Raw genomic sequence first — 23,866 nt, 5'->3', positions numbered from 1 at the left:
AAAGTTCCTGGGGCTTTGTTGTGACACCATCCACCTCCCTGCACAGTTATCCAAACCCAATGGGTGCTGTGTCAATTAAAAAAAATATACAGCCCTAGGAATGACAAGGACTGAGATGGGTGGCTCTCCAGGGAAAATGCCCTTCTGGAAATATCCCACCAAGGAGAGCGCTGAGGACACAGTTCATCTGCTGTTTATTTGTATCCCAGCATTATCTAGATGAAACATGCAGTAAATAAAGAAGAAAAAAATTTCTTTTTGGAAAAAAACACCTTCTCATCTCTGTGATTATTCCAAGCTCTTTACATCGGCTCCAGGATTTTAGGCACCCCTGTAAAACATTTCGATCAGGCTGTGCCAGCTATTTATTTATGTCACCAACAGGAACATTCGAAAGCGATTAAGGCAAAAAAAAAAAAAAAAGACGAGAGAAAGAAAAGATATGAGAAAATGGCATCGCTGTGACCGCTGAGAGACTCAGCTTTTAACTTGTCAAGAAAGTCAAAAACTGCCACGAATGTTTACTGAAAAAACAGGGGAGCATGCAAAAAAAAAAAAAGAGAAAAAAATTCATCTTGCACTCTGAGCTATAAAATTACAGCGGCCGGGGATGGGAGGGCTGGGGGGGCCCCTGCAGGATCCCTGCAATTACAGGCTGGTGATGGCCGTGACAACTTACATATGAAAGGTTTGACAGTGCTGTGGATGTGCTTGTGCTGCTTGAGGCCCGAGGAGGTGGCGAAGGTCTTGCCGCAGTCGGGGCAGGCGTGGGCCCGCGCACCCACGTGCTGCGAGCGGATGTGCCGCTGGAGGTTGCTGGGGTCCGTAAACACCTGCGGGGGAAAACGCCTTCAGGAGGGGGGGAAAAGCACCAGGAGAGGAGTCTGCATGTGGAAAGTGGTTTTTTGGGTTTTTTTCTTTTTTTTTAGGGTTTTTTTCAGTGCTGCTCATGGTTTGAGGAGCGCGGAGTGGACAGGGGAGAACTAGACATGAAAGAGCTCTGTTTGTGCCCTGCCAGGCTGTGGCACCTCCCTGAGTGTGTGGTGCTCATGGCTGGACAGGCCTAAGGCACCTTTTTGAGTGCTCATGGTTGGACAGGTCTGTGGCACCTCCTCGAGTGTGTGGTGCTCATGGTTGGACAGGCCTGTGGCATCTCCCTGAATGTGTGGTGCTCCGACTCGAGGTCGGTGACACCTCCTTGAGTGTTCATGTCCTGCTAGGCTGTAGCACCTCCTCAAGTGTGTGGTGCACATGGTTGGACAGGTTTGTGGTACCTCTTTGAGTGTTCATGGTTGGACAACTCTGTGGCACCTCCCTGAGTGGGTGGTACTCATGATTGAACAGGTCTGTGGCACCTCCTCGACTGTTCATGGTTGGACAGGCCTCTGGCACATCCCTGTGTGTGGGGTGCTCATGATTGAACAGGTCTGTGGCACCTCCTCGACTGTTCATGGTTGGACAGGTCTCTGGCACCTCCCTGTGTGTGGGGTGCTCATGGTTGGACATGTCTATGGTACCTCCTTGAGTGTTCATGGTTGGACAGGTCTGTGGCACCTCCTCGAGCGTTCATGGTCCCAGGTGAATCTCCTAATGAAATCTGTGTCCTGCACCCTTTCCCCCAAATCCCAGCACCCTCCCCCAGGTGAATCCCCCTATGGACACTGTGTCCTGTACCCTTTTCCCCAAATCCCAGCACCCTCCCCCAGGTGAATCCCCCCATGGACACTGTGTCCTGCACCCCCAGGTGAATCCCCCCATAGACACTGTGTCCTGCACCCCCAAATCCCAGCACCCTCCCCCAGGTGAATCCCCCAGCTGACCATGTTCTCACTGTACCTTAACACAGTTTTCACATTCAAACCGTTTCCCACTGTCGTGAGACATTTGGTGACGAATCAGGTTGGATTTCCAGTTGAAAGCCTTGGGACACTGGTCACACTTGTACTCCCTCTCCTCGGTGTGGATCACCATGTGCTGCTCCAGGCTGGCAAAGAGACACAGGCTGAGCTTCAGACCACCCAGAGCAGGCACTGAGGCAGGTCTGAGACCCAGAGAGGTGACAGAGATGGTGACAGAGAGCCAGCTGTGGGGCCTGGGGGTTTTCCAGTTTCTGGGTGCCTCAGAGCAGGAAGAGAGCAGTTCATAAAATTCACAGAATTCACAGAATTACTAGAGTGGGAGTTACCTTCAAGATCATCAAGTCCAACCCAGCCCCAACACCTAACTGAACCCTGGCACCCAGTGCCACATCCAGGCTTTGTTAAACACACCCAGGGATGGTGACTCCATCACCTCCCTGGGCAGCCATTCCAGAACTTTATCACTCTTTTTGTGAAAAACTTTTTCCTAATATCCAACCTGTATTTCCCTTGGTGGAACTTAAGGCTGTGTCCTCTGGTTCTGTCAGTTCCTGGAGAAAGATCCCAACTCCTGAACAAAACCACCTTTCAGGGAGTTTCAGAGAGTAACAGGGTCACCTCTGAGTCTCCTTTTCACCAGGCTGAGCACCCTCATCTCCCTCAATCATTCCTCACAGGGTTTGTGTTCCAAACCCCTCGACTGTGAGAAGGGCAGTGACACCCAAACATTTGAGGTTTTTGAGATTTATTTCATTGGTTGAAAATGCCCTGTTCTGCCTCAAAATGACCGGGTATTTAAGCTTCTTATAAATACCTGAGTCCATTCTCATAGGGGAAAAGGAAAGTAAACCCAGCCGTGACCCTAGAGATCCCTGAAGGGAAGAATGGGCACTTTTTTGTGGCATCCCCCTGGAGAAAGAAAAGATTTGCTGCTGCTGAGCCTCTCATGTGTCCATTTTCATGGGCAGCAGGCCCACGGCTTCCCAGAACACAGGGACTCACCGTTGGGAGGAAACATGATAAGGTGCAAACACGTTTCACTTCTAAATGTCAGACATCTTTGATTACTTCACTCAGCAATTTCACCTTCTGCCAACTGGAGAGTCTCCAGGCCGAGGGGATGATGGCAATCCCCAGTGGCTGCTGGCACAGGGCCATGGCAGGGGTGGCACCTGGGGCTCCAGTGCCCTCCCTGTGCCATGGGAAACCTGCTCCTCCCTGCCCAGGAATCCTGCACTTCTCATGAGGGGAGTCCTGCACATCTCAGACAATAAATTCTACATCTCCCTGTCCAGGAATCCTGCATCTCTCAGGCCAGGAATCCTGCACCTCTCAGGCCAGGAATCCTGCACATCTCAGTCAGAAATCCTGCAGAATTCAGGCCTTAAATCCTGCTCCTTTCAGACCTTAAATCCTGCATCTCCGTCTCCAGGCATCCTGCACATCTCAGTCTGGGAATCCTGCACCTCTCATGTTGGGAATCCTGCACATCTCAGACCTTAAATTCTGCATCTCTCAGACTTTAAATCCTGCATCTCCATTCCCAGGAATCCTGCACCTCTCAGACCTTAAATCCTGCACTTCTCATGATAGGAATCCTGCACCTCTCGTATTGGGAATCCTGCATCTCTCAGGCCTTAAATCCTGCATCTCTGAGGCCTTGAATCCTGCACATCCCAGGCCAGGAATCCTGATCCTCCTGGGCTGGGAATCCTGCACATCTCAGGCTGGGAATCCTGCTCCTCTCATCCAGAAATCCTGCACAATTTGGGCCTTAAATCCTGCACCTCTTGTGTTGGGAATCCTGCATCTCTCAGACCTTAAATCTTGTATGTCTGAGGCCTTGAATCCTGCACATCCCAGGCCAGGAATCCTGATCATCCTGGGCTGGGAATCGTGCACATCTCAGGCCTTAAACCCTGCACCTCTCAGACATTAAATCCTGCACATCTCAGGCTGGGAATCCTGCATGTCTCAGCCAGAAAACCTGAATAATTCAGGCCTTAAACCCTGCACCTCTCAGACATTAAATCCTGCACCTCTCAGGCCTTAAATCTTGTATCTCTGAGGCCAGAAATCCTGCAGAAATCTCAGGCCAGGAGTCCTGATCCTCTCAGGCTGGAAATCCTGCATCTCTCAGACAGAAATCCTGCACATCTCAGACCAGGAATTCTACACATTTCAGGCCAGAAATCCTGCACATCTCAAACCAGGAATTCTACACATTTCAGGCCAGAAATCCTGCACATCTCAGATCAGGAATCCTGCACATCTAATGCCAGCCCTGAGAAACAAGAGAAGGAAATCTGCATCCTTTCCTTCCTTTGGGGCAGGTTAACTGGAGTTACAAACACTACTCTTACTGTGACTTCTAAAAAAACAAAAACCAGCTTACATGGAATTTGCTCCTGCCTGATACCCTACACATGGACATTAAACCATTCCTACAGAACTTTAAATCACGGCTGTAATTTTACAGAAACATTAAAGCTGGAAAATCCTGCCAGTCTTCAGGGAAGATAATACCTTGGCATTTCTGGCAATTTCAGGATCCCAGGAATCATTTTAGCCTTGGTCACTCAACAGCCAAAACCCTTCCCTTGGAGCACCAGCCCTAATCCCAGCTAGATAATTTATATTCATGGGCATGCCCCTCATAAACTGCCAACCCCCTGGTTTGAAAGCAGCAATATTCATTTTGCTCAAGAAATGGTGCTCTTAAAATGACCAGATTTTTAACACACACAAAGTAACACAAAATTTTCATATTCACATCCAAAAATACGGTCCTGTTAACTGTGATTTATGAGTTTATTTTGAGCAAATATGGACAAGCTAATACGCTGTTCAGAGGCAAGTACCTACTGGGATTAGCAAAACATTTATTTATTTAGTCAGCTGCTAAATGCTCAATTTCAGGTCCCCAGTGGCATCCTTGATTTCATCTGTGTTAACTTTGAAAAATTCTAAGACCATCCAGGCACTCTGAGTGGGTTTATTTTGTGTTTTAGTGACTTTAAACTTGGCAGATTGATGGGGGAGAGACTGATGTGGACATTTCCTCCCCACCCCACCAATCCACCATCATGTCAAAGGCTGAATGAGGATGCTGCTCTCTTTTCCCTTGTAAAAAAAAAAAAATAAAAAATTCAATTTTATGTTACTTATATCAAAATATTGGGTATAAAAGGCAAAAACCCCAAGGCCACAGTGCCAGTTGAGCCCCCTAGAGAGCCAGAAATACACAAAGGGTACAAATAGGATACAACACACACATTTCAAAAGGTTATCTCCTAGTTAACATAAAAATTAGTTATTCCTAGTTAATATAAATATTAATTATTCCTAGTTAGCATAAAAATTAGTTATTCCTAGTTAACATAAAAATTAGTTATTTCCTAGCTAACATAACTATTAGTTATTCCTAGTTAACATAAAAATTAGAGAGTGCTGGAGGCTAAAGAAGAGAGAGTTCCTGACACAGATAGATAAAAGAATTGGAATTTTTACTAAAATCCATAATATTGAAAATATTTGAAGGAAGTTCTCCTTGTCTTGTCATTAAAAAAAAAAAAAAAAGAAGAAAATAATAGCCTCTTATTTCTAATGAGAGTAGCCAATTAGTGCCATGAGATGAGGATTAAAAAACCACACTGGGCTAAGAGGATCCCACTCAGGAATCCCAGGATCCATCCCAGATTCTACAACTCCCAAGCTCTTTTCCATGCAGATACAGGGAATGCTCTGCAGCCCTCACCTTTCTCTGCATCTTTTAAAATAGATTTTTTCCCCCCTCACTTCCTCACCCAGATCAAAGAGCTGAAAGTATCAATGTAATTAAGTTCAAAGTGACAAATGCAGGTTTTTAAATGTTAAACTGAAGCGAAACAGGGGCTTTAACCTCGAGGTTTTTGCTGTGCTCAGGCAGAGCCTGACAGGGGATTGCCAGTTCTCACAGTTTTATAAGAAATTTTGTGGTGCACGGGGTTTGTTCACCCAAGAAGGCAAAAGAAATGAGTATGTGAGAACTTCAGCCTCCGGTAAACACAGAAAACTCTGCTTTTATAGAATTTTATAAAGGCTTTTATCAAGGCTTAGGATGCGAATAAACACAATCTTAAATTGATTAAAAAAACTCCTCATCTTTTAAAGCTGGCTCCTAATATTTAACTATCTGAGTCTCACTTTGCCAATGAATTAGAGAGCTCCAAGATTGCTGTGTTAAAGCTGCACTTCATTACTACCACATTCTGCTTAAAAAAAAAAAATCAAATTTTAAGTTAAAACCTGAGTTTAAATATTTTCCCTTTTAAAGAGAAGTTTAATTCTTATTTACAGCTGCCATGTGATCATAATAATAAGTGAATAATTGTTGCAGATTAAAAAATGAGCTGGAGTTATCCAGTTAATTTTCCAGTTATTTATCTTCTTTTTTTTCCTTTTCACATTGCTGTCACAAGAACATTTGGTGGACACAAAGAAAATTAAAAATTTGATTGGGATAGAGTTTTTTAATTGTTCCTGCCAGATCAAACAGGAGCTCGTGGCCATATCACGAGTTCTTGGGGCATTGACACCTCTTTAAACCCACTCATCTCAAATGACCAAGAATTCAATTTAAAAGAAGCATTCATGCACATGTTGACTGAACTAATATTGGTGGTTTTTCCTTCAGAACAAGATGGAAAGATCCACCCAAGGCTCTCAGAAAAGAGCCCCTAAAACTTCCCACCAACAACCCTTGGGTGCTTCTACCAACGGGCAATGAAAAGCACAGGTCTGTGAAATCAAGGTGGAATAAAACACTGCCCAACAGCTACAGAGGCCCCAAAGTGAACGTTCCTAAACCCTGTAGGGAAAGGGGAGGTTACTAGGGAGAAAGGAAAGGTTGATCCCAAAGGAACATTCCTAAAGCCCATGGAGGAAGGAAAGGTTTTTTCCAGAAAGAACATTCTGAAATGCTATGGAGAAAAGAAAGGTGTCTATGGGGAAAGGAAAGGTTTATCCCAAAAGAACATTCCTAAAGCTTATGGAGGAAGGAAAAGTTGATCCCAAAAGGAGCATACTGAAGTTCTATGGAGGAAGGAAAGGTGTCTATGGGGAAATTACAGGTTTATCCCAAAAGGAACATTCCTAGAGCCTGTGAAGAAAGAAAGGGTGTCTATGGGGAAAGAAAAGGTTTCTCCGAAAAAGAACATTGTAAAATTCTGTGGAGGAAGGAAAGGTTTATTCCAGAAGGAAGATTCTGAAATGCTATGAAGGAAAGGTTTCTAAGGAGGAAAGAAAGGTTTATCCCAAAAAGAACATCTCTAAAGCCTATGTAGAAAGGAAAGGTTTCTATGGAAGAAGGAAAGGTTTCTACAGAGGAAGGAAAGGTTTCTATGGGGAAAGGAAAGGTTTTTATGGGGAAAGGAAAGGTTTCTATGGAAAAAGGAAAGGTTTCTATGGAAAGAGGAAAGGTTTCTATGGAGGAAGGAAAGGTTTCTATGGGGAGAAGAAAGGTTTCTATGAAGCAAGGAGAGGTTTCTATGGAGCAAGGAGAGGTTTCTGTGGAGGAAGGAAAGGTTTCTACAGAGGAAGGAAAGGTTTTTATGGGGAAAGGAAAGGTTTCAATGGAAAGAGGAAAGGTTTCTTTGGAGATAGGAAAGGTTTTTATGGAGGAAGAAAAGGTTTCTATGGGGAAAGGAAAAGTTTATACAAAGTAAGGAAAGGTTTCTAAGGATGAAGGAAAGGTTGATCCCTTCAGTCCTCCCCACCACCCATCGCCCCGCTTTGCCCAGGACACAGAGGGGAGGCCAGAGGAGGGTCTGGCTGTCAGTGGGTACCTGTATTTGTTGGGGAACATCCTCTCACAGTCCTTGCACTCGTAGACCTGTCCATCCCCAAGGCCTTCCTGCTTGATGTCGTCGCTGAGGCTCTCGTAGAGGGCCCCCACGGCCCCGCAGCCGTACTTCTTGTGGCGCCGCAGGTCCAGCTTGGACTGGAACAGCTCATCACAGTCCTCACAGCGGAACGAGGGCTCCTCTGCAACACACACAGCAGCCCATGGTCAGCCCTGCCCCGGGAAACACAACCAGGGAGCAGCAAAGCTCCCCCAGGCCAGCAAACAAACAAACAAAGAGAGGATTCGCAAGTGAGAGGGGAGAGAACCCAAGGGAGGCTGTGCCAGCAGCTGCTTTCACTTTAAGCATTAAGAGAGAAAAAAAAAATCAGATCACACAACCAGAGATCTTGTTTTCTTTGTGTCTTGGCCTCTGCTGAGATGGAGGGACCTGCGGGGATTGGGAGACACACAAAATTCTGGGCTCGTTCTGGGGTGCTGCGCCTGTCTGCAAGGAGGGGGTTTGAAATTATGGGTGAGTTTTCCTCAAAGGGGCTGCCAGGGAAAAAGGAACAAGCCAGGCTCATATAAAGACAGACAGTGAGAAGAGCAAACTGCCACAGCACAAACCTGGAGGAGCTTCTTTCTAAGAAATTGTCTGTCTAATGTTCTCCTCTCAATTTTCCACTGCAGGAGCTCAGGGCTCCATCAGCCCAAGGAGTCCCAGCCCAGAGCACCATGGAAGGAAGAGCAGGGAGCCAAAGGCTTTGTTGCTGTGCTCTTTGCTTTTTTTTTTTCCCCCCTTTATTTATTTTTTTTTTAAAGTTCTAATGCACATAATAAATTACTGTAGTCAAGGTCAAACAAATTAAAAAGAGGGCAGCTATTATTAAGTTTACAAGGCAGCATCCTGACCACGGTGCCAAGCCAAACAATCAGCTCAGAGCTGTAAATTTTCCAGGAGAACAAGCTCTGTGAGGGAGTCGGGATAGCTCTGGGTTTCTCCACCCTGGAACAGAAGCTTTCCAGCCCCCTGTGAGTCACTGGAGCCACGTTTCCCTGTCCTCCCCTACCCTCTTCCTCCACGCTCTGAGGTTCTCTTTTTCTGATAGCTGCACTCCCAGAAGGAGCAGCCTTATCTCTGAGGGAGGAGTGGGAATATTCTGAGAGCTGCAGCCAGAGGTGATGCTGGGCTGGAGCTGATCCATTCCCTGCTCTGCACCCCATTCCCTGGGGTGGGATGTGGCCATGCTCACATTCTTGGGGTAAAATCTTCAACCCCTTTGCTTCAAAGTCCCCCCTTGCACTTGTTTACATGAAATTTTGCACAACTGCAGGAACTTAGGCTGAGCTTTAAGGCCTGGAATGGTGTTTTATATAAATCAGGATAAATTTTGTTATAAGTGTTACAGGAGTGGAACCATGTGCAGTGTCACACCCTGTGCTCCTACCTTGGTACTCACCTCCTATCTCCCTTTTCTCTGCTTAAACCCGAGTTTAAAACTGAGCAAAAAAGGCTGAGCTTTAAGGCCTGGAATTGTGTTTTATATAAATCAGGGTTAATTTTGTTATGAGTGTGACAGGAGTGGAACCACAGGCAGTGTCACACTCAGAGACCTCTGTGCTCCCATCTGGGTACTCACCTCATATCTCTCTTTTCTCTGCTTAAACCTGAGCTTAAAACTGAGCAAGGCAAGGTCCCAGAGGCTGCTGCAGCAGTGATGTGGGCAGAGGAAACCCTCTGCACCCTCTGCACCCTCTGCACACCTACACGGAAAATACTGACATGGGGAAAATCAAACCCCTCTGAAAAAGAAAGTATCACCAAAACTCAGCCTGGCTGAGCCAGGGGGCTGAGCCACCCTCAATATTTGATGGAATTACAGGCAAAATATCCCCTGAAATGAAAAATATCCCCTGTGGTAGTTGGAGAGAAGCAGAATTAAGCGTAGGTGGAACTTCAGAAGTGTCATTGCACCAAAAGGATTGGGTTTTGTACATTGGGTGATGTGGAGAAACATCTCTCAGTACTGGTTGCTTTTTTCCTGAATAATAGAACCTGATACAAAACTTTACTTACAGAATAAAGGAGCTCTGATTTTGGGGGTTTGGCAGAGGTTTGAGCATCCCTGCCCAGGGCTGAGAGAGCCACCCACACCCTCATGGATGGTCCCACAGGGCTGCAGTATCTCCTCAGCTCACAACAGAGGGATGCAAAAAGAAATGAAGTCCAGCCAGTCAACAAAGGGATTTTGACTAAAAAAGAAGACCTGAGGAAAGAAAATCCCCAGTTGTTCTCATTTCAGCTCATTTCAAGGTTTATACACTCTGAGATTGCTGGCAGCAGCCTCACTGTAGGACGGGTCAGGCCCTGCTCTGCTCCTCAGAGAAATTCTCTTTCCTGCATTTTGTAGAGCAGGACCAATGTGTATCCCATGTGTTTCATGTCCCTGGGGAGGGAAACCTGGAAATCAGGACACCAATAACAGCAGAACGGAGATACTACTATTGAAATGACCCAAACTACTTTACTACCATTAAAATAATCCAAATTGCTTTTTATGAGTGAAAAGAAGTAAAAAATGTGGCATCAAACTCCACAGACGTGGAATTTCTCTAGTAAGGTGTTTCTCCACCTCAGAGCCAACATTTCCCCTCTTTTCTCTCTTGTAAATGCAGCAGTGGCTTAACCAGGGAGGAATTTTTGGAGGAGTGACTGAAATCCTCCAGGCTGGGAAGCCCCAGGTCCCTTCACCTCTTAACAAGCTCCTACCAAACTCCCAGCGTCCCTCAAGCTCCACCTGGCAAATCCCCAGACCTGAAAACACATGGAATGGAGGAAACAGATTTTTTTTTCCTTTCCTTTCTTTTGACTTCAGAGAAAACGCAACAAAATTCCCTCCACAAATCCAGGTGGGATTCTCCCTGGTCCAGTTTGAGATTTACATGATTAATTGCTGCTTATTTCACCCAAACTCTCCTGTAGGAAGCAGAAATCCTCTCTGGGTTTGGAAAAGCAGCCATGGAGAGTAATTTCCTCCATACCTGGCTGAAGCTGGAAAACTTCCTCCCCTTCCCTGCTCTTACCAGTGACAATGACAGAATTTTGTCCTTTCTGTGAGCTTACAGAGCAAAGAGGTGAAATATCTTAATTGCCTCAAGAATATTTTAGAAAAGAGATTTAGCTTCTCATTCTCCTGTTTCTTTGCTATATCTCACCCAAATCACTCAGAATCCAAGAGGACATCAAACACAGCAGCTTTTACACAGGTGGAAAAGATGGAGGAGAGGAAAAGCAATTCCTGTGCTTCAGAGTATCTGGGTTTGGAAAAAGAAATTTGTATTGAAAGGAGGCTTAGAGAGCTGACAAAAATATGATTAAAAGCCTTGTAGCCACGTGTTCTTCATGTTGCCTGTGGTTGTAAAACCTGTTTTGATGCTCAGATGTGACCGTGCTCACAGGGGTTTTTGGATGAGGGAAGAGACGAGGATCTGACTCCATGTTTCAGAAGGCTGATTTATTATTTTATCATATATATTATATTAAAACTAAACTATACTAAAAGAATAGAAGAAAAGGTTTCATCAGAAGGCTAGCTAAGAATAGAATAGAAAAGAATGATAACAAAGGTTTGTGGCTCAGCTCTCTGTCCGAACCAGCTGGGCTGTGATTGGCCATTAATTAGAAACAACCACATGAGACCAATCCCAGATGCACCTGTTGCATTCCACAGCAGCAGATAATCATTGTTTACATTCTGTTCCTGAGGCCTCTCAGCTTCTCAGGAGGAAAAATCCTAAGGAAAGGATTTTCCATAAAAGATGTCTGTGACACTCAGGCTGAAGAGAGGAGAAGCAGATGAGGTGGGAGAGCAGCTGAGGGTGGGGAGGCCCTGGGACAGCAGCTGTGGCTGCCCCTGGATCCCTGGCAGTGCCCAAGGCCAGGCTGGAGGAGATTGGAGCAGCCTGGGACAGTGGAAGATGTCCTCCATGGCGTGGGGTGGGATAAAATCATCCTTCAGCTCCCAAACCATTCCATGATAACTGCTCCAAATCCATCCCCCATTCCTCTGGCATTCCCAGCAAATCCCAAACCAGACTCCTCAACAAACACCCTGCAAGGAAAGGACCTGAGCCTGGCTTAGGACCAGCCCATGCCCTGCAAAACTGAAACCTAAACCAGCTCAGGGCCGAGGTGAGACCTGATGCTGATTCTGTGTCTGCATCTCACACTCACTTTGTAGGCTCCAGGTTCATTCAACTGTTCCTTTTTTTCTCCCTGCCTGTAAGTACCAAAAAATAAAAAGGTCACCCTTCAAAGCACGTTCTCATTAAAGTCTCCCCCTTTTTTAAAACAAAAATACTGCCCTTCACAAAGGGAACTGTGACAGGGAGAAGGGGCTGCAAAGAAAAGAGCAGCCCCAGTCACACCGAAATTGCTGCCTGTTCTCAGTGTCGTGTTTGTCAAACCTATGGTTGTATGTGCCTATCTGAAGTTCCATCAGCAACACTCAGGACAAAGCAGGAATGTAACAGAAAAATAAATCAGTGCCTAATAGCTTTCAGAGAAACCAAGGGGAACACAATTATGTGGCATCTACATGCTAATCTACCAGACTCGAATCTCAAAGGAGTTCAAGTGCCCTACTCAAAATTCCTGCAGTGATAAGGGGTCTGCTGTGTTTGGCTGGGGTTGGGAGGAAAGATTTTTATGATAATTATCTTTGTGTGGAACAATTTTGCATTTTCTCTCTCCTGTTAATTCCAAAGTGAGCTGGGGGTGCGAGGCAGCAGGGAGATAGCCCTGCTGAAAAGTAAAAAGTATTAAGGAGTCAAATATTTAATGTTGGCCTGGCATAATTTGACAGCAATTATGCAGCAAAAGCACTAGACACCGTTAGCAGGAAGATCCAGATAAATGTTCCATAATGACAGAGATGGAAAACAAGGAGCACTTTTTGCTTGTTCACATAAAAGCCTGCTAGAAACTGAAATGCAGAACAGCGGTGAGTTTTCATTCAGATTTCTCCTTGACATCAAAAAAAAAAAAAAAAGGTGAAGAAATTATTCATCTCTGTGTGTTAGTCTTGAGAAAATGATTAACTTTTTGGGGGGTGAGAGGAGTGAAAAAATACTCCCAAACTTGATATGAGTGAGGCAGCAAATATCACATTTCACCCCAGCCCTTCAGCAAATGAACTTCCAGCAGCACAAATCCTCAAATTATCTCATTTTCCTGAAATATTGGAAACTGATTGTGCAGGATTTTACTGCAAATTTGCATCAGAAATTATACTTATGTATGGTAAAAAATAGATAAAAATTGTGGGGTGCACTGAGAGAACTCCAATTTCATAAATTAATTTTATAGAGCAATATTTCCAGAGCAATATTTAAAAACTAGTTTAAAAACATTAGTTTTTAAATGAAAATTTACCAGGATTTTTAGAAATTATTTATAGAGTACTAATAGAAATAAATCATGGAATAATGATGCTGTGCACATCCTTCCCAGTTTTCCTCAGAGGTCACCTCCTTGCACAGTGTTTGTAGTGTCAGAGCCTTGAATGAATGTGTGGAAAATCATCCTAAAAGAGGAAAACCAGTGCTGGGAGCACTCTTAGATTTCCAGAACACTCCATGTGTGTGTCCTGCTACCTGCTCACAGCTGCTGCAGAGAAAGATGAGGTTTCTTTATCCCAGCAATGATAATTTTAGTGATGACTCTTCCATCCCCTGCCTGGACCCCTCTTTTCCAGATTCCCCAAATCTCTGCAGGCTGATGTTCACCAAGAGGGATGTTTTCCATCCTGGGGATGGTTTGGCCATTTTTATTACACCCAAAAGCAGCTGGGGATGGAAAAGGCACCTCTGAACATACCCAAACCCATGAAGAGAAGGAATTGAGGCTGATAAATGGAAAAGGCACCTCTGAACATACCCAAACCCACAGAGAGAGGGAAATGAGGCTGATAAATGGAAAAGGCACCTCTGAACATACCCAAACCCACAAAGAGAAGGAACTGAGGCTGATAAATGGAAAAGGCACCTCTGATCATACCCAAACCCACAAGGAGAAGAAAATGAGGTTGATAAAAACTCGGTGTTGTGGACTGAGCCTCTCTCACCAGGAAAAGAGTGAAAAGGAGCACAAAATCCATTCAGACAGACAGATGTTTTCCCAAGGATGGAAAACATCCCTTACCAAGAGGGATGTTTTCGATCCTTGGGATAGTTTGGCCATTTTTATGACACCCAAAGGCACCTGATGATGGAAAAGGCACCTCTGAACATACCCAAACCCACAGAGAGAGGGAAATGAGGCTGATAAATGGAAAAGGCACCTCTGAACATACCCAAACCCACAGAGAGAGGGAAATGAGGCTGATAAATGGAAAAGGCACCTCTGAACATACCCAAACCCATGAAGAGAAGGAATTGAGGCTGATAAATGGAAAAGGCACCTCTGATCATACCCAAACCCACAGAGAGAGGGAAATGAGGCTGATAAAAACTCGGCGCTGTGGACTGAGCCTCTCTCACCAGGAAAAGAGTGAAAATGAGCACAAAATCCATTCAGAGACAGAAGGGGCAGGTCCTGGCCGAGGTTTTGTCAGGTTTTGTCCCAGCCCTGGCCTGGCTGAGGGTGCAGAGAGGAGCAGGAGCTCGTGGGGAGCCTTACCTTCCATGCTGGGTGCCATGTTCCCCAGGGAATAACCTCCTTCCTTCAGGCACACCAGGAGCTCTTCCCCCGGCTCAATCTCTTTAATAACTTTATAATAGACCTGGGAATCACAAACACAACACACAGGGTAAATATGCAAAGCCTTGTGGTTTATGTTTTAATCAATAATTCAAATTACTTTGGTTAATAGGGGAAGCTGTCCCTCGATTTGGGATAATTGCTGCTCAGAACTCATTTTCCTGCCTGTTTTTGACTCTCTTTGGATGTCAGAGTTTCAAAGGGTCTGGGCAAAATAAAAATATTTTGGGCAACAAAATATCTCTTAAATTACAACAACTCTTCCCATTTTTCTCCTGTCCTCCTTTCATGTTTAAGGCTTTGCTCTCTGAGCCAGAATTGGCCTCATGGTTAGAGCTGAATTATCACATTTCCACAGAATTATTTTGTTGATTATTCTCCCCATTAGCCTAGATCTGATTCCTTAATATGAACCACTCCAGGTGAGCAGTTTGCCCACATTCTGAGATAAATAAAATAAAATAAGATAAAATAATAAAATAAAATAAAATAAAATAAAATAAAATAATAAAATAAAATAAAATAAAATAAAATAAAATAAAATAAAATAAAATAAAATAAAATAAACCAGTCTGGACCTGACCCCTAAATACAGACATGAAGATCTCCAGGTGAGCAGTTTGCCCACATTCTGAGCTCCTGTCTGAGCACAGACCTGGACCTTCCACCATATCCTGAGCACAGCTGTGTTCACCTCCTGGACCTTTGTCACTTCCCCTGCACCTGCTCCAGGAGCTCTTTTGTCCCAAGGAGATTCAGTGTCCTCCAGATGTTTCCTAAATTTTTGGAGTACACTGGACCCTGTCCTAACACAATACCCTGAGAATTCACCTGATTCTTGTTATTAACTTCCATGTTTTCTTAGCACTGTGTTTAACAGCAATGCAAGAAATTTTAACCTGAAAAATCAGGTTAAACCTCACATTTCAGCCAGAACAATTCCCGAAATTTGCTCTGCCAGCCTGTGTTTGTGGGGAAGGAACACGCGCAATTCCCAAATTCCTGCTTGGCTCACATTAATTGTGTCACCACCGTGCGTTTCTGTTCCCAGAGTCCCTTTCCCTCCCTCCTGGCACGGAACGCGAGGCTCGGGCAGATCCCGACCCGGCGGGAGCAGCGGCTGCCCGGGATGCTCCCAAAATTGTCCTCCCGGAGCTGCGGCTGCGGGGAGATGGGATGACAGGGACAGGGATGGGATTGCAGGGACAGGGATGGGATTGCAGGGACAGGGATGGGATTGCAGGGACAGGGGACATTGCTCCCAGAGCTGCAGGGACACGGAAAACCCATCCCAAAGCTGCAGGGACAAGGGGACATCCTTCCAAGAGGGACAGGGACAGGGAACATCCCTCCCAGAGCTGTAGGGACACGGGACATCGCTCCCAGAATTTCAGGGACAGGGGACATCGCTCCCAGAGCCACCACGCGGTGCGGCGGGGCCGTGGGCGCGGTTGCCGCTCAGAACTTTCCCCTGCACACCGAGGTCAGGAAACACCCGACCGATCCGCCCGCGTTCCACCGAGCACCAGCACGGGCAGCGGTCCGCGATCCGCCCCGGTCCAGCACTCGCTCCCGGTCCCGGTTCCGCAGCTCCACGAGCGGAGCCGTTCCCCATCCCGCGGGATAATTAGGATCCTCATCCCGCGGGATAATTAGGATCCCCATCTCTCGGGATAATTAACTCCCTTCGCCGCCCCCGCCGCTGCCCGGAGCCTCCCGATTCCGTTCCGGCGGGGAAAGGCGAGGGCTCCCCTCTCTCCTCGGGAAACACCGGGGAAAAGTTGCCCGTGGGGAGCTCCCGCAGCTGCTGGGACCGGGAGCGGAATGGGGCCAGGACCAGGACTGGGACTGGGATGGAGATGGAGATGGGGATGGGGATGGGGATTGGGAGCAGGATTGGGATGGGGATTGGGATGGGGATGGGCATTGGGATGGAGACGGCGATCGGGACCGGTATAGGGATCGGGATTGGGATGGGGATCGGGATAGGGATTGCGAGGGGAATCGGGATGAGGATCGGGATAGGGATTGAGATCGGGATCGGGATTGGGGATCGGGGCCCGGAGCGCGGCCCCGGCCCGCCCCAGCAGGTGGCAGACGCCGCCCGCCACCGGCCCCGCCGCCGCCGCGGGATCCCCGCCGGTGCCTCGGGGCCGGTGCCGGGCAGTGCGCACGGAGCGGGCCGGGCCGGGCCGGGCCGGGTTCCCCTGACCTGCTCGCTCCTGTCCCGCGGCCGCTGCGCTCCTCCGGTGCCGGCGGCCGGGCCTGTCCGGGGGAGGGCAGGGAAGGGAAGAGGAGGGAACGGGAGGGGAGGGAAGGAAAGAAGGGCAGCGGGGCCGTGTCTGTGCAGCGGCTCCAAGGCCGGGGCAGACGGAGGCACAGCCGTCCCTGTGAACCGGGAGGCTGCAGGGCGGCACTTACAGCGAGCTCCGATACCGAGTGCTCTGACACAGCCTTTACTGGGTTAAAGCCCTAACTGAGAAAATCTCCTGGTAAAGGAGAGCTTTTAAAACCGGGCTCCCGGTAAAGAGAAAGTTTTAAAAACCCGGTACAGCCTTTTCTGGGAGATCTGGTACCGAGTGCTGTGACACAGCCCTTACCGGGGTTACATTCCCTTACAGAGCACTGCGTACAGCCCTTTTCGGGAGCTCCGGTGCATCCCTAACCGAGCACCCGGTACAGCCCTAACCGAGTGCTCTGACACAGCCTTTACCGGGGTTACAGCCCTCACTGAGCTCTCGATACAGCTCTAACCGGGAGCTCCGGTGCATCCCTTACCGAGCACTCTGCCCAGCCCTTTTCGGGAGCTCCGGTGCATCCCGGTCCTCACCGGCCGTGTCTCCCTCCCTCCCTGCCGGGCTGACACCTTCCCACAGCCCCAGTGTGAATCACCGGTGCCTGAGCTCTGAAATCACCCGGTGAGCACTGCCCAGGCAGCTCTCAATGGGAGCTTCAAAGCAGGGATGGTCACAAACACAAAGATTTGGGATGGGAAATGAAATCCCACTGCTGATAAAATACCCCAGACACCCATCGCTGTGCTGCCAGGATCCTGCTGTAATCCCACCCCTGGTTTCCATTGCTTTGCAAGCAGCTCTCCCAGTGCAGGCACATCTCTCCCCATCCAGGTGGGGGTCCCAAAATGGGAGCTGGCGCCTGGGGAGCTCATTTCTGGGGATTCCACTGCAAAATAAAAATTGTCTAAAATTTTCCTTTTTCTCATTATCTTTTTCATTTGCACTTCAGTGCTCTTCTCTGCTTGTTCTACAAAAAAGGCTTTTCCCAGGACAAAACCACAGGGAGCTTAAGGGGAAAAGTGCCTGAAAAAACCCCAAAAGGCAGCCTAGGAGTAAGCCCAGAGCTCAGGACTGACTTGGAAAAACAGGAGTTGGGATGGGCCAAGCTAAGAGAATAAATAAGATAAAATAAGGTAAATTTACAAAGAAATAAAAGAAAAAGAAATAAAATAAAACAATAAAAATAAAATAATAAAATAAAATTAAATACTATTAAATAAAAATAAAACAAAATAAAATAAAATAACATAAAATGAAATTGCTATTAACAGATGTGCAGCTGGCAACCCAAACCAGCACTAAAACACCCACTGTGGTCTAAAAGGTCCATCAAGTTCAGAGATGGTCACAAATTTTACAGGGAAAAATCCTTCAGAATGGCCCTGCCAAGGGCTGACACTGCCCTGGTCTCACCCTTTAGCTCCTTTTCCTCTCCTGTTTGTTCTCAGAATAAAGCAGCTCCTTTTATTTCAAAACATCTCCTGCAGCCCTTCCAGAAAATAGGACAGGCTCCTTTAATGATCAGGGAAAAGTTGGATTCTGCTGGAGTCACATTAATTTCATCAAACATTTCATTATGGTAATTAACTTCATCTTTCAGTCATGGTACTGATGGTCTGGGCTCATCAAAGCCTTTTTTATTTGTCATGCACTGAAAAAGCTCAGATTTACTAATCCAGCAGAAGATTTACATTCACAAATCAATTATGTTTGTTTATAGAAAAGTTCCACACTTGATCATTTCATGCTTCCCACCACAGCATGGGCAGCTCTCCAAATTACCAGCTTTGTTTGACACTAAATAGTTAACAGGATAAGTAGGGTTTGGTGGTACTGAGAATATTCCTTTTCTTGATTTTTTAATCAAAATTATTCTGGGCACAGCACGTTGAAGAAAGAAAAAATAAAATGAAAGGAAAAAGAATAGGAAAGAAAACAAACAAACAACCAAAACCTCAAGAAACCCAACACCCCCAAAAACAAAGTAACAACCCAAACAAATAAAAAATAAACAAGCAAAAAGGGAAAGTAGAAATAAGCCAGAGGAATTCTGTAACAGCCTGGGTTGATCATCAGCCGGTGGATGGATGATGGATGCTGATGGACGGATGGATGATGGAAGCGGATGGATGATGTGGGTGGATGGAGATGGTGGATGATGATGGATGGATGATGGAGTGATGGAGATGTGATGGATGGATGGATGGATGGATGGATGGATGATGGTGGATGATGGATGGATGGATGGATGGATGGATGGATGGATGGATGGATGGATGATGGAAGATGGATGGATGGATGGATGGATGGATGGATGGATGGATGGAGATGGATGAGATGGATGGATGGATGGATGATGGTGGATGGATGGATGGATGATGGATGGATGGATGGAGGGATGGATGGATGGAGGGAGATGGATGTGATGGAGGGGGATGGATGGATGGATGGATGGATGGATGGATGGATGGAATGATTGATGGATGGATGTGGATGGATGGATGGATGGATGGATGGGATGGATGGATGGATGGATGGATGATGGATGGATGGATGGAGTGGATGGATGGATGGATGGATGGTGGATGGATGGATGGATGGATGGATGGATGGATGGATGGATGGATGGATGGATGGATGGATGGATGGATGATGGATGGATGGATGGATGGCTGGCTGGATGGATGGATGGATGGATGATGGATGGATGGCTGGGTGGATGGTTTGGATGGTTACCTGCTCGTTGATGTGGCACACAGCCAGGTTCTGCTCGTCGCACGAGCAGCACACTCGGATGTACTTCAGCCAGTTCCCAGCCCCGCCCTGGCTGGCATCACCACAGAACTTCTCAGTGCCCAGGGCATCGGGAATCTGCGGGAGAAGCACAGGAGAGGGGTCAGCTGGGCACTCATGGCAGCCTCGGAGGGGACAGAGGGAGGAAAAGGGTTTGCAGGGCACAACTCCAAACTAGAAATAGGAAGGAGAAAGGTAGGGGATGGATGTAATTGATAAAGAAAATTATGACAAGGATAAAATCAGCTCTCAGGCATTATCTGAAGGTGATGGCTGGCAGAACCTCCAAGGACACTGCTCAGAGTGGTTCATGAGTAAAAGGTTCAGGAGTCCAAATATTGTGGAAAACAGCTCTGATACCACAGCTCAAGTAACCAAACTCCTCCAAATTGCACTAATTTTAATGACAAGGTCCTTAACTGCTCATTCTTCCCATCATCTATTTCATCCTTTCATGCAGGATAATTTTTAATTTCAAACCTTTCAATAAGCTCTCAAACCAGGTCGCAGAGCTGTGAGGTTCTATTTTAAAAATCCCTTTACCCAATGCGCTACTTTCATTTATCTGAGTACAGCCTGAGAAATTCACTGGCCACATCTCTGTGGCTGAAGGTGAGATGCAATTTTGGCTGCTGTGAAAAAGAGGAATCCTTCAAAATAAAATCTGTCAGATGTTTAAAGTCCAAGTGGGGAAAAAAAATAAATGAAGAGTTAATTAAGGGGTTGCAGTCCAAAAAAAGTCACTGGTTTGGCAGGAAGAGATTTTTCCTCTCTTAAGGCAGTGGAGTTTGGTGAGAGAACCAGAGGAGATGCTCAGCACTCCAGAGCAACCTTTGGGATAATCCAGTTTGCAATCCACTCAAAAAAGCACATTTTAAAAATGACACAGCACATCCTGAAAACAAGGAGAAGCCCTCTGGGTCCCAGCATAGCAAGGCTCTGCTCCTAAATGGGCCTCCCTGCTCCAGAAACTCCTTTTTTTTCCTGAGATTCACATTTCCCTCTGCCCCAACCAGCCCCTGTGTCAGTGCAAATTACTTCAGTCATCAAAAGCTCTTAACATGCTTTTACCAGCAATTAATTCTCTCAGAATCTCGTGGGATACAATTTTATTTTCCCATCTATTTCGAGACACAAGAAAGAAAAAAAAAATAAAAGAAAAAAGGTGGGAAATCAAAGGAGAGGAAAAATTAAAGCCCAGCAATGACAGCAACAAGGGGGACAGGTCCAGTTCAGGCTCTCAGCTCCCTGCACTGACATTTCTTGGTCTCATCCCCACCACCAACTCTTCCTTCTCCAGCTCCTTGGATGAAAAGGGATGAGGGAAAATCCCACCATCAGTGCTGGGCTTCTTCCTTCCTCATCAGAGCATGGGACTTGTAGTCACTGAAATGCTGCACTGGGATAGATCTGGTGGGAGAATAAACCTGGCTGTGCTCAGATCCTTCATTCCCTGCCCAGGAACACTCAGGGTCATTCACTCATCCCTAGCTGGACCCTGGAATTTTCTAGAAACACTTGATCATGTCCTGGCAGCATCAAAGGTCTGAGGTGGGTGTTGATGGCATAGGAATACAATTCTGTGTTGTTTGGAAGTTTTAATTTTAAAAAACACCAAAAACCAACCAACCAACCAACCAACCAACCAACCAACCAACCATCAATAAAACCCATTCTTAATGTGGCTGAACCATTACTGAATTTACTGAAGCTAAAGTATCAATAACTTTTGTTTTATCTCAGGGAGCTCCAGGGACACTGAGGCTGCCTAATGCTGGCGAAAGAAAGAGTTTCTCTTGGCTTTTTTGACCCCAAATTGAGCAGCCCAGCCAATCCAGCCCCTCAAGTGGAGACACCCAGACACCAAGTGACAGCAGCTCTCAGGGAAACTGTTTGGAAAACCAAATGAAACAAATAATCGATGCTCAGCTGGTCTGAAGGCACTGAAGAGTTTGGGCAGAGTTTGTAGTGGTTTGAGGAACCAGCAGCCCACAAATCTCCCAGTGCCAGCAATTGGTGACATCCAGTGGCCCTGGGAACACAAGGTGGCAAATCCAGGACACACAAATAAAATAAGATTTTTAATTTCACAGTTGTGTCTTACAGATGGTTCCTTTCATCTTCTATAATTGTTTGAGAGGACATTTAGGGCCATTGAGCATGGAAGGGACCTTAAAGATCATTTAGTTCCAACTCCCTGCCCTGGCCAGAGAGCTTGGGGAATATGGAAGAGGTTTCACAGTGACTTCTAGGAGCCAGAGAGAAGTTTGATAAGAGGAGCCATGTTTACCCCTGAAAGAATTTTTACATAACAAAGAGGTAAGTTGACATAAAAACGAAAGAAAAGAGAAGAAGTGGTAAAATAAAAGAGAAACATTATCTGTTAATCTGATGTCTGTTCCAATCAGCACTTTGTTTGTCTTTCCTGACCAATAAGTAAAGTGTAAATGTAGGAGATTTTTAAGAATGTTTAAAAAGCATGCATGCTATAATAAAAATGGTTTTGAAGTTTCAGAAAATTGTTTTTTTAATTGTCTGCATCTCAACTATGACAGAAGAAAGCCCAAAATTCAGCTGAAATTCGTTTTGCAAGGTCCTGCTCACCAGCTGTGCCTCTGGAGGAGGTTCTGCCGTAGCACGAAATCACCTGAAACTCTGTGGTTTTATCTGCGTGGGGGCATTAAAACCCAAGCTGGGGGTGTGAAATCTGACAGATCAAAACGAGAGAGAAAGAGGTGCTGTGAGAGCCTGAGAACCTGAGCTGCCGTTCTCACACACCCTCGCTGCCCTCCACAAACAGAGCCTGGCACCACGGGCCACAGGCCAAAATGGGGACAGCTCCCAGCCATCCATCATCCCTCTGCTGGTATCAACCAGGACCCTCTAAAAATTAATAAATGGGGGGATCAGCTGGTTTAGAGTGCTGCAGGACCAGTTCCAGAGCCAGGGCAGCTCCTGGCACCACAGCCCAAAATGGGGACAGCACCCAACCACCCCTGTTTACCTGCACAGGATAACAGTTGGGGATGGTTTTGGGATTAAAGCTGCTGCTAAATCCTGGTTAGAGAGGGACTTAGTTCTGGTTTTAACTGTGAATAAAGAGATTTAATAGAGCTGGAGATGCCTGTTGGGGTAAGAGCATCCCCAGGTGGGTGAGCCTTCCAGGAGTGGGATGAATCCCTTTGCTGGCACCCACCAGGACCCTCTAAAAATGGAATAAATGGGGTGATCAACTGGTTTAGAGAGCTGCAGGACCAGTTCCAGAGCCAGGGCAGCCCCTGGGCCAGCTCAGCCCTCTGTGGCCAACACCTCTAATTAAAGATCAGGTTCACACGCTCGCCGATGGTCGCTATCAAAGTTATTTCACAGCTTAACAACACTGCAGCAGTCACCCAGCACTATCTGCAGTATCTGTTCTTTCTTCTGTCAAATGTTCACACACAGAATAATATTTTAAGTATCTCTTCCCCCCCCAACCTAAGAAAAAACAAACTGAAAACCTTTTACCACATCTTCTTCCAGTTCAGACCAGAAGGAAATCAGAAATTTCCTCTGGCGAAATTCTGCAAACCAACTGTTTACAAGTCTTTGTCAGTAAGCAAAAAAAAAAAAAATTAAAAAAAAATAAATTCCAGTTTGAAAATGCTCCTTGGATACTCATGAAGCATTGGTTCCTCTGTGTTCTTTTGAAGAATCAAGGGATATCCCATGCTCAAGGACAGGTGGAGAAGGAAAATAAAGGCAAAAAGTTAAAGTTTAGGGAATGGGCAAATTTAAGATCTCAGATTCACCCCACTCCTGGAAGGCACAGCTCCCCACAGCCACCCACCCAGGGATGCTCTTACTCCAACAGGCATCTCCAGCTCTATTAAATCTCTTTATTCATAGTTAAAACCAGAACTAAGTCCCTCCTTAACCAGGATTTAGCAGCAGCTTTAATCCCCAAACCATCCACACCTGTTTTCCTGTGCAGGTAAAGGTTGATATTAGATATTTAGCACCAACAGCAAAAAAACCCAGAGATGCCACAGGAAAAAAAAACCATTAGAAAATGCAGTGTAATTATTAGCAGGACTCTGACTTGGTGGAGCTGACATGGAATTTCTGCCTGTGCTCTGTATCAGTGGAGATGTGTCTCCTGAGAGTAATTTGGCTTAGACATTAAAAGAAGTTGTCAGAGGGAAAAGAGAGGTGAAAAAAAAGGTGGGAAGAGACTGAAGAGGAGAAAACAAAATAAAATCAGTTTATAATTAGTAATTGGTGCTGGTTTTGCACGTCTATAACCAGCATGTGCTGCTATTCCAGTCAATTTTGGGAAATGCATTTCACCTCT

At 46.1% G+C, this 23,866-nt stretch overlaps 1 protein-coding gene across 4 annotated transcripts in view; it reads right to left on the bottom strand.

Annotated features, from left to right (window-relative positions):
* The window catches only part of PRDM16 (PR/SET domain 16), a 293,183-nt gene that overhangs the window by 31,610 nt on the left and 237,707 nt on the right, over positions 1–23,866 (bottom strand). For all 4 annotated transcript variants that reach the window (XM_064730598.1, XM_064730599.1, XM_064730600.1 and 1 more), the window contains 5 exons: positions 19,477–19,611; positions 14,363–14,465; positions 7,685–7,883; positions 1,837–1,984; positions 680–833 (listed from right to left, as the gene is read on the bottom strand). In XM_064730598.1, coding sequence (XP_064586668.1) covers positions 680–833; positions 1,837–1,984; positions 7,685–7,883; positions 14,363–14,465; positions 19,477–19,611 — 739 coding nt within the window. The remainder of the gene's footprint in view (positions 1–679; positions 834–1,836; positions 1,985–7,684; positions 7,884–14,362; positions 14,466–19,476; positions 19,612–23,866) is intronic.

Source organism: Zonotrichia leucophrys, chromosome 21 (genome assembly GCF_028769735.1).
Source record: "Zonotrichia leucophrys gambelii isolate GWCS_2022_RI chromosome 21, RI_Zleu_2.0, whole genome shotgun sequence".
Lineage (NCBI taxonomy): Eukaryota > Metazoa > Chordata > Aves > Passeriformes > Passerellidae > Zonotrichia > Zonotrichia leucophrys.
Note: the sequence above shows the minus strand (reverse complement) of the source record. Positions and strands in the feature narration are given on the sequence as shown.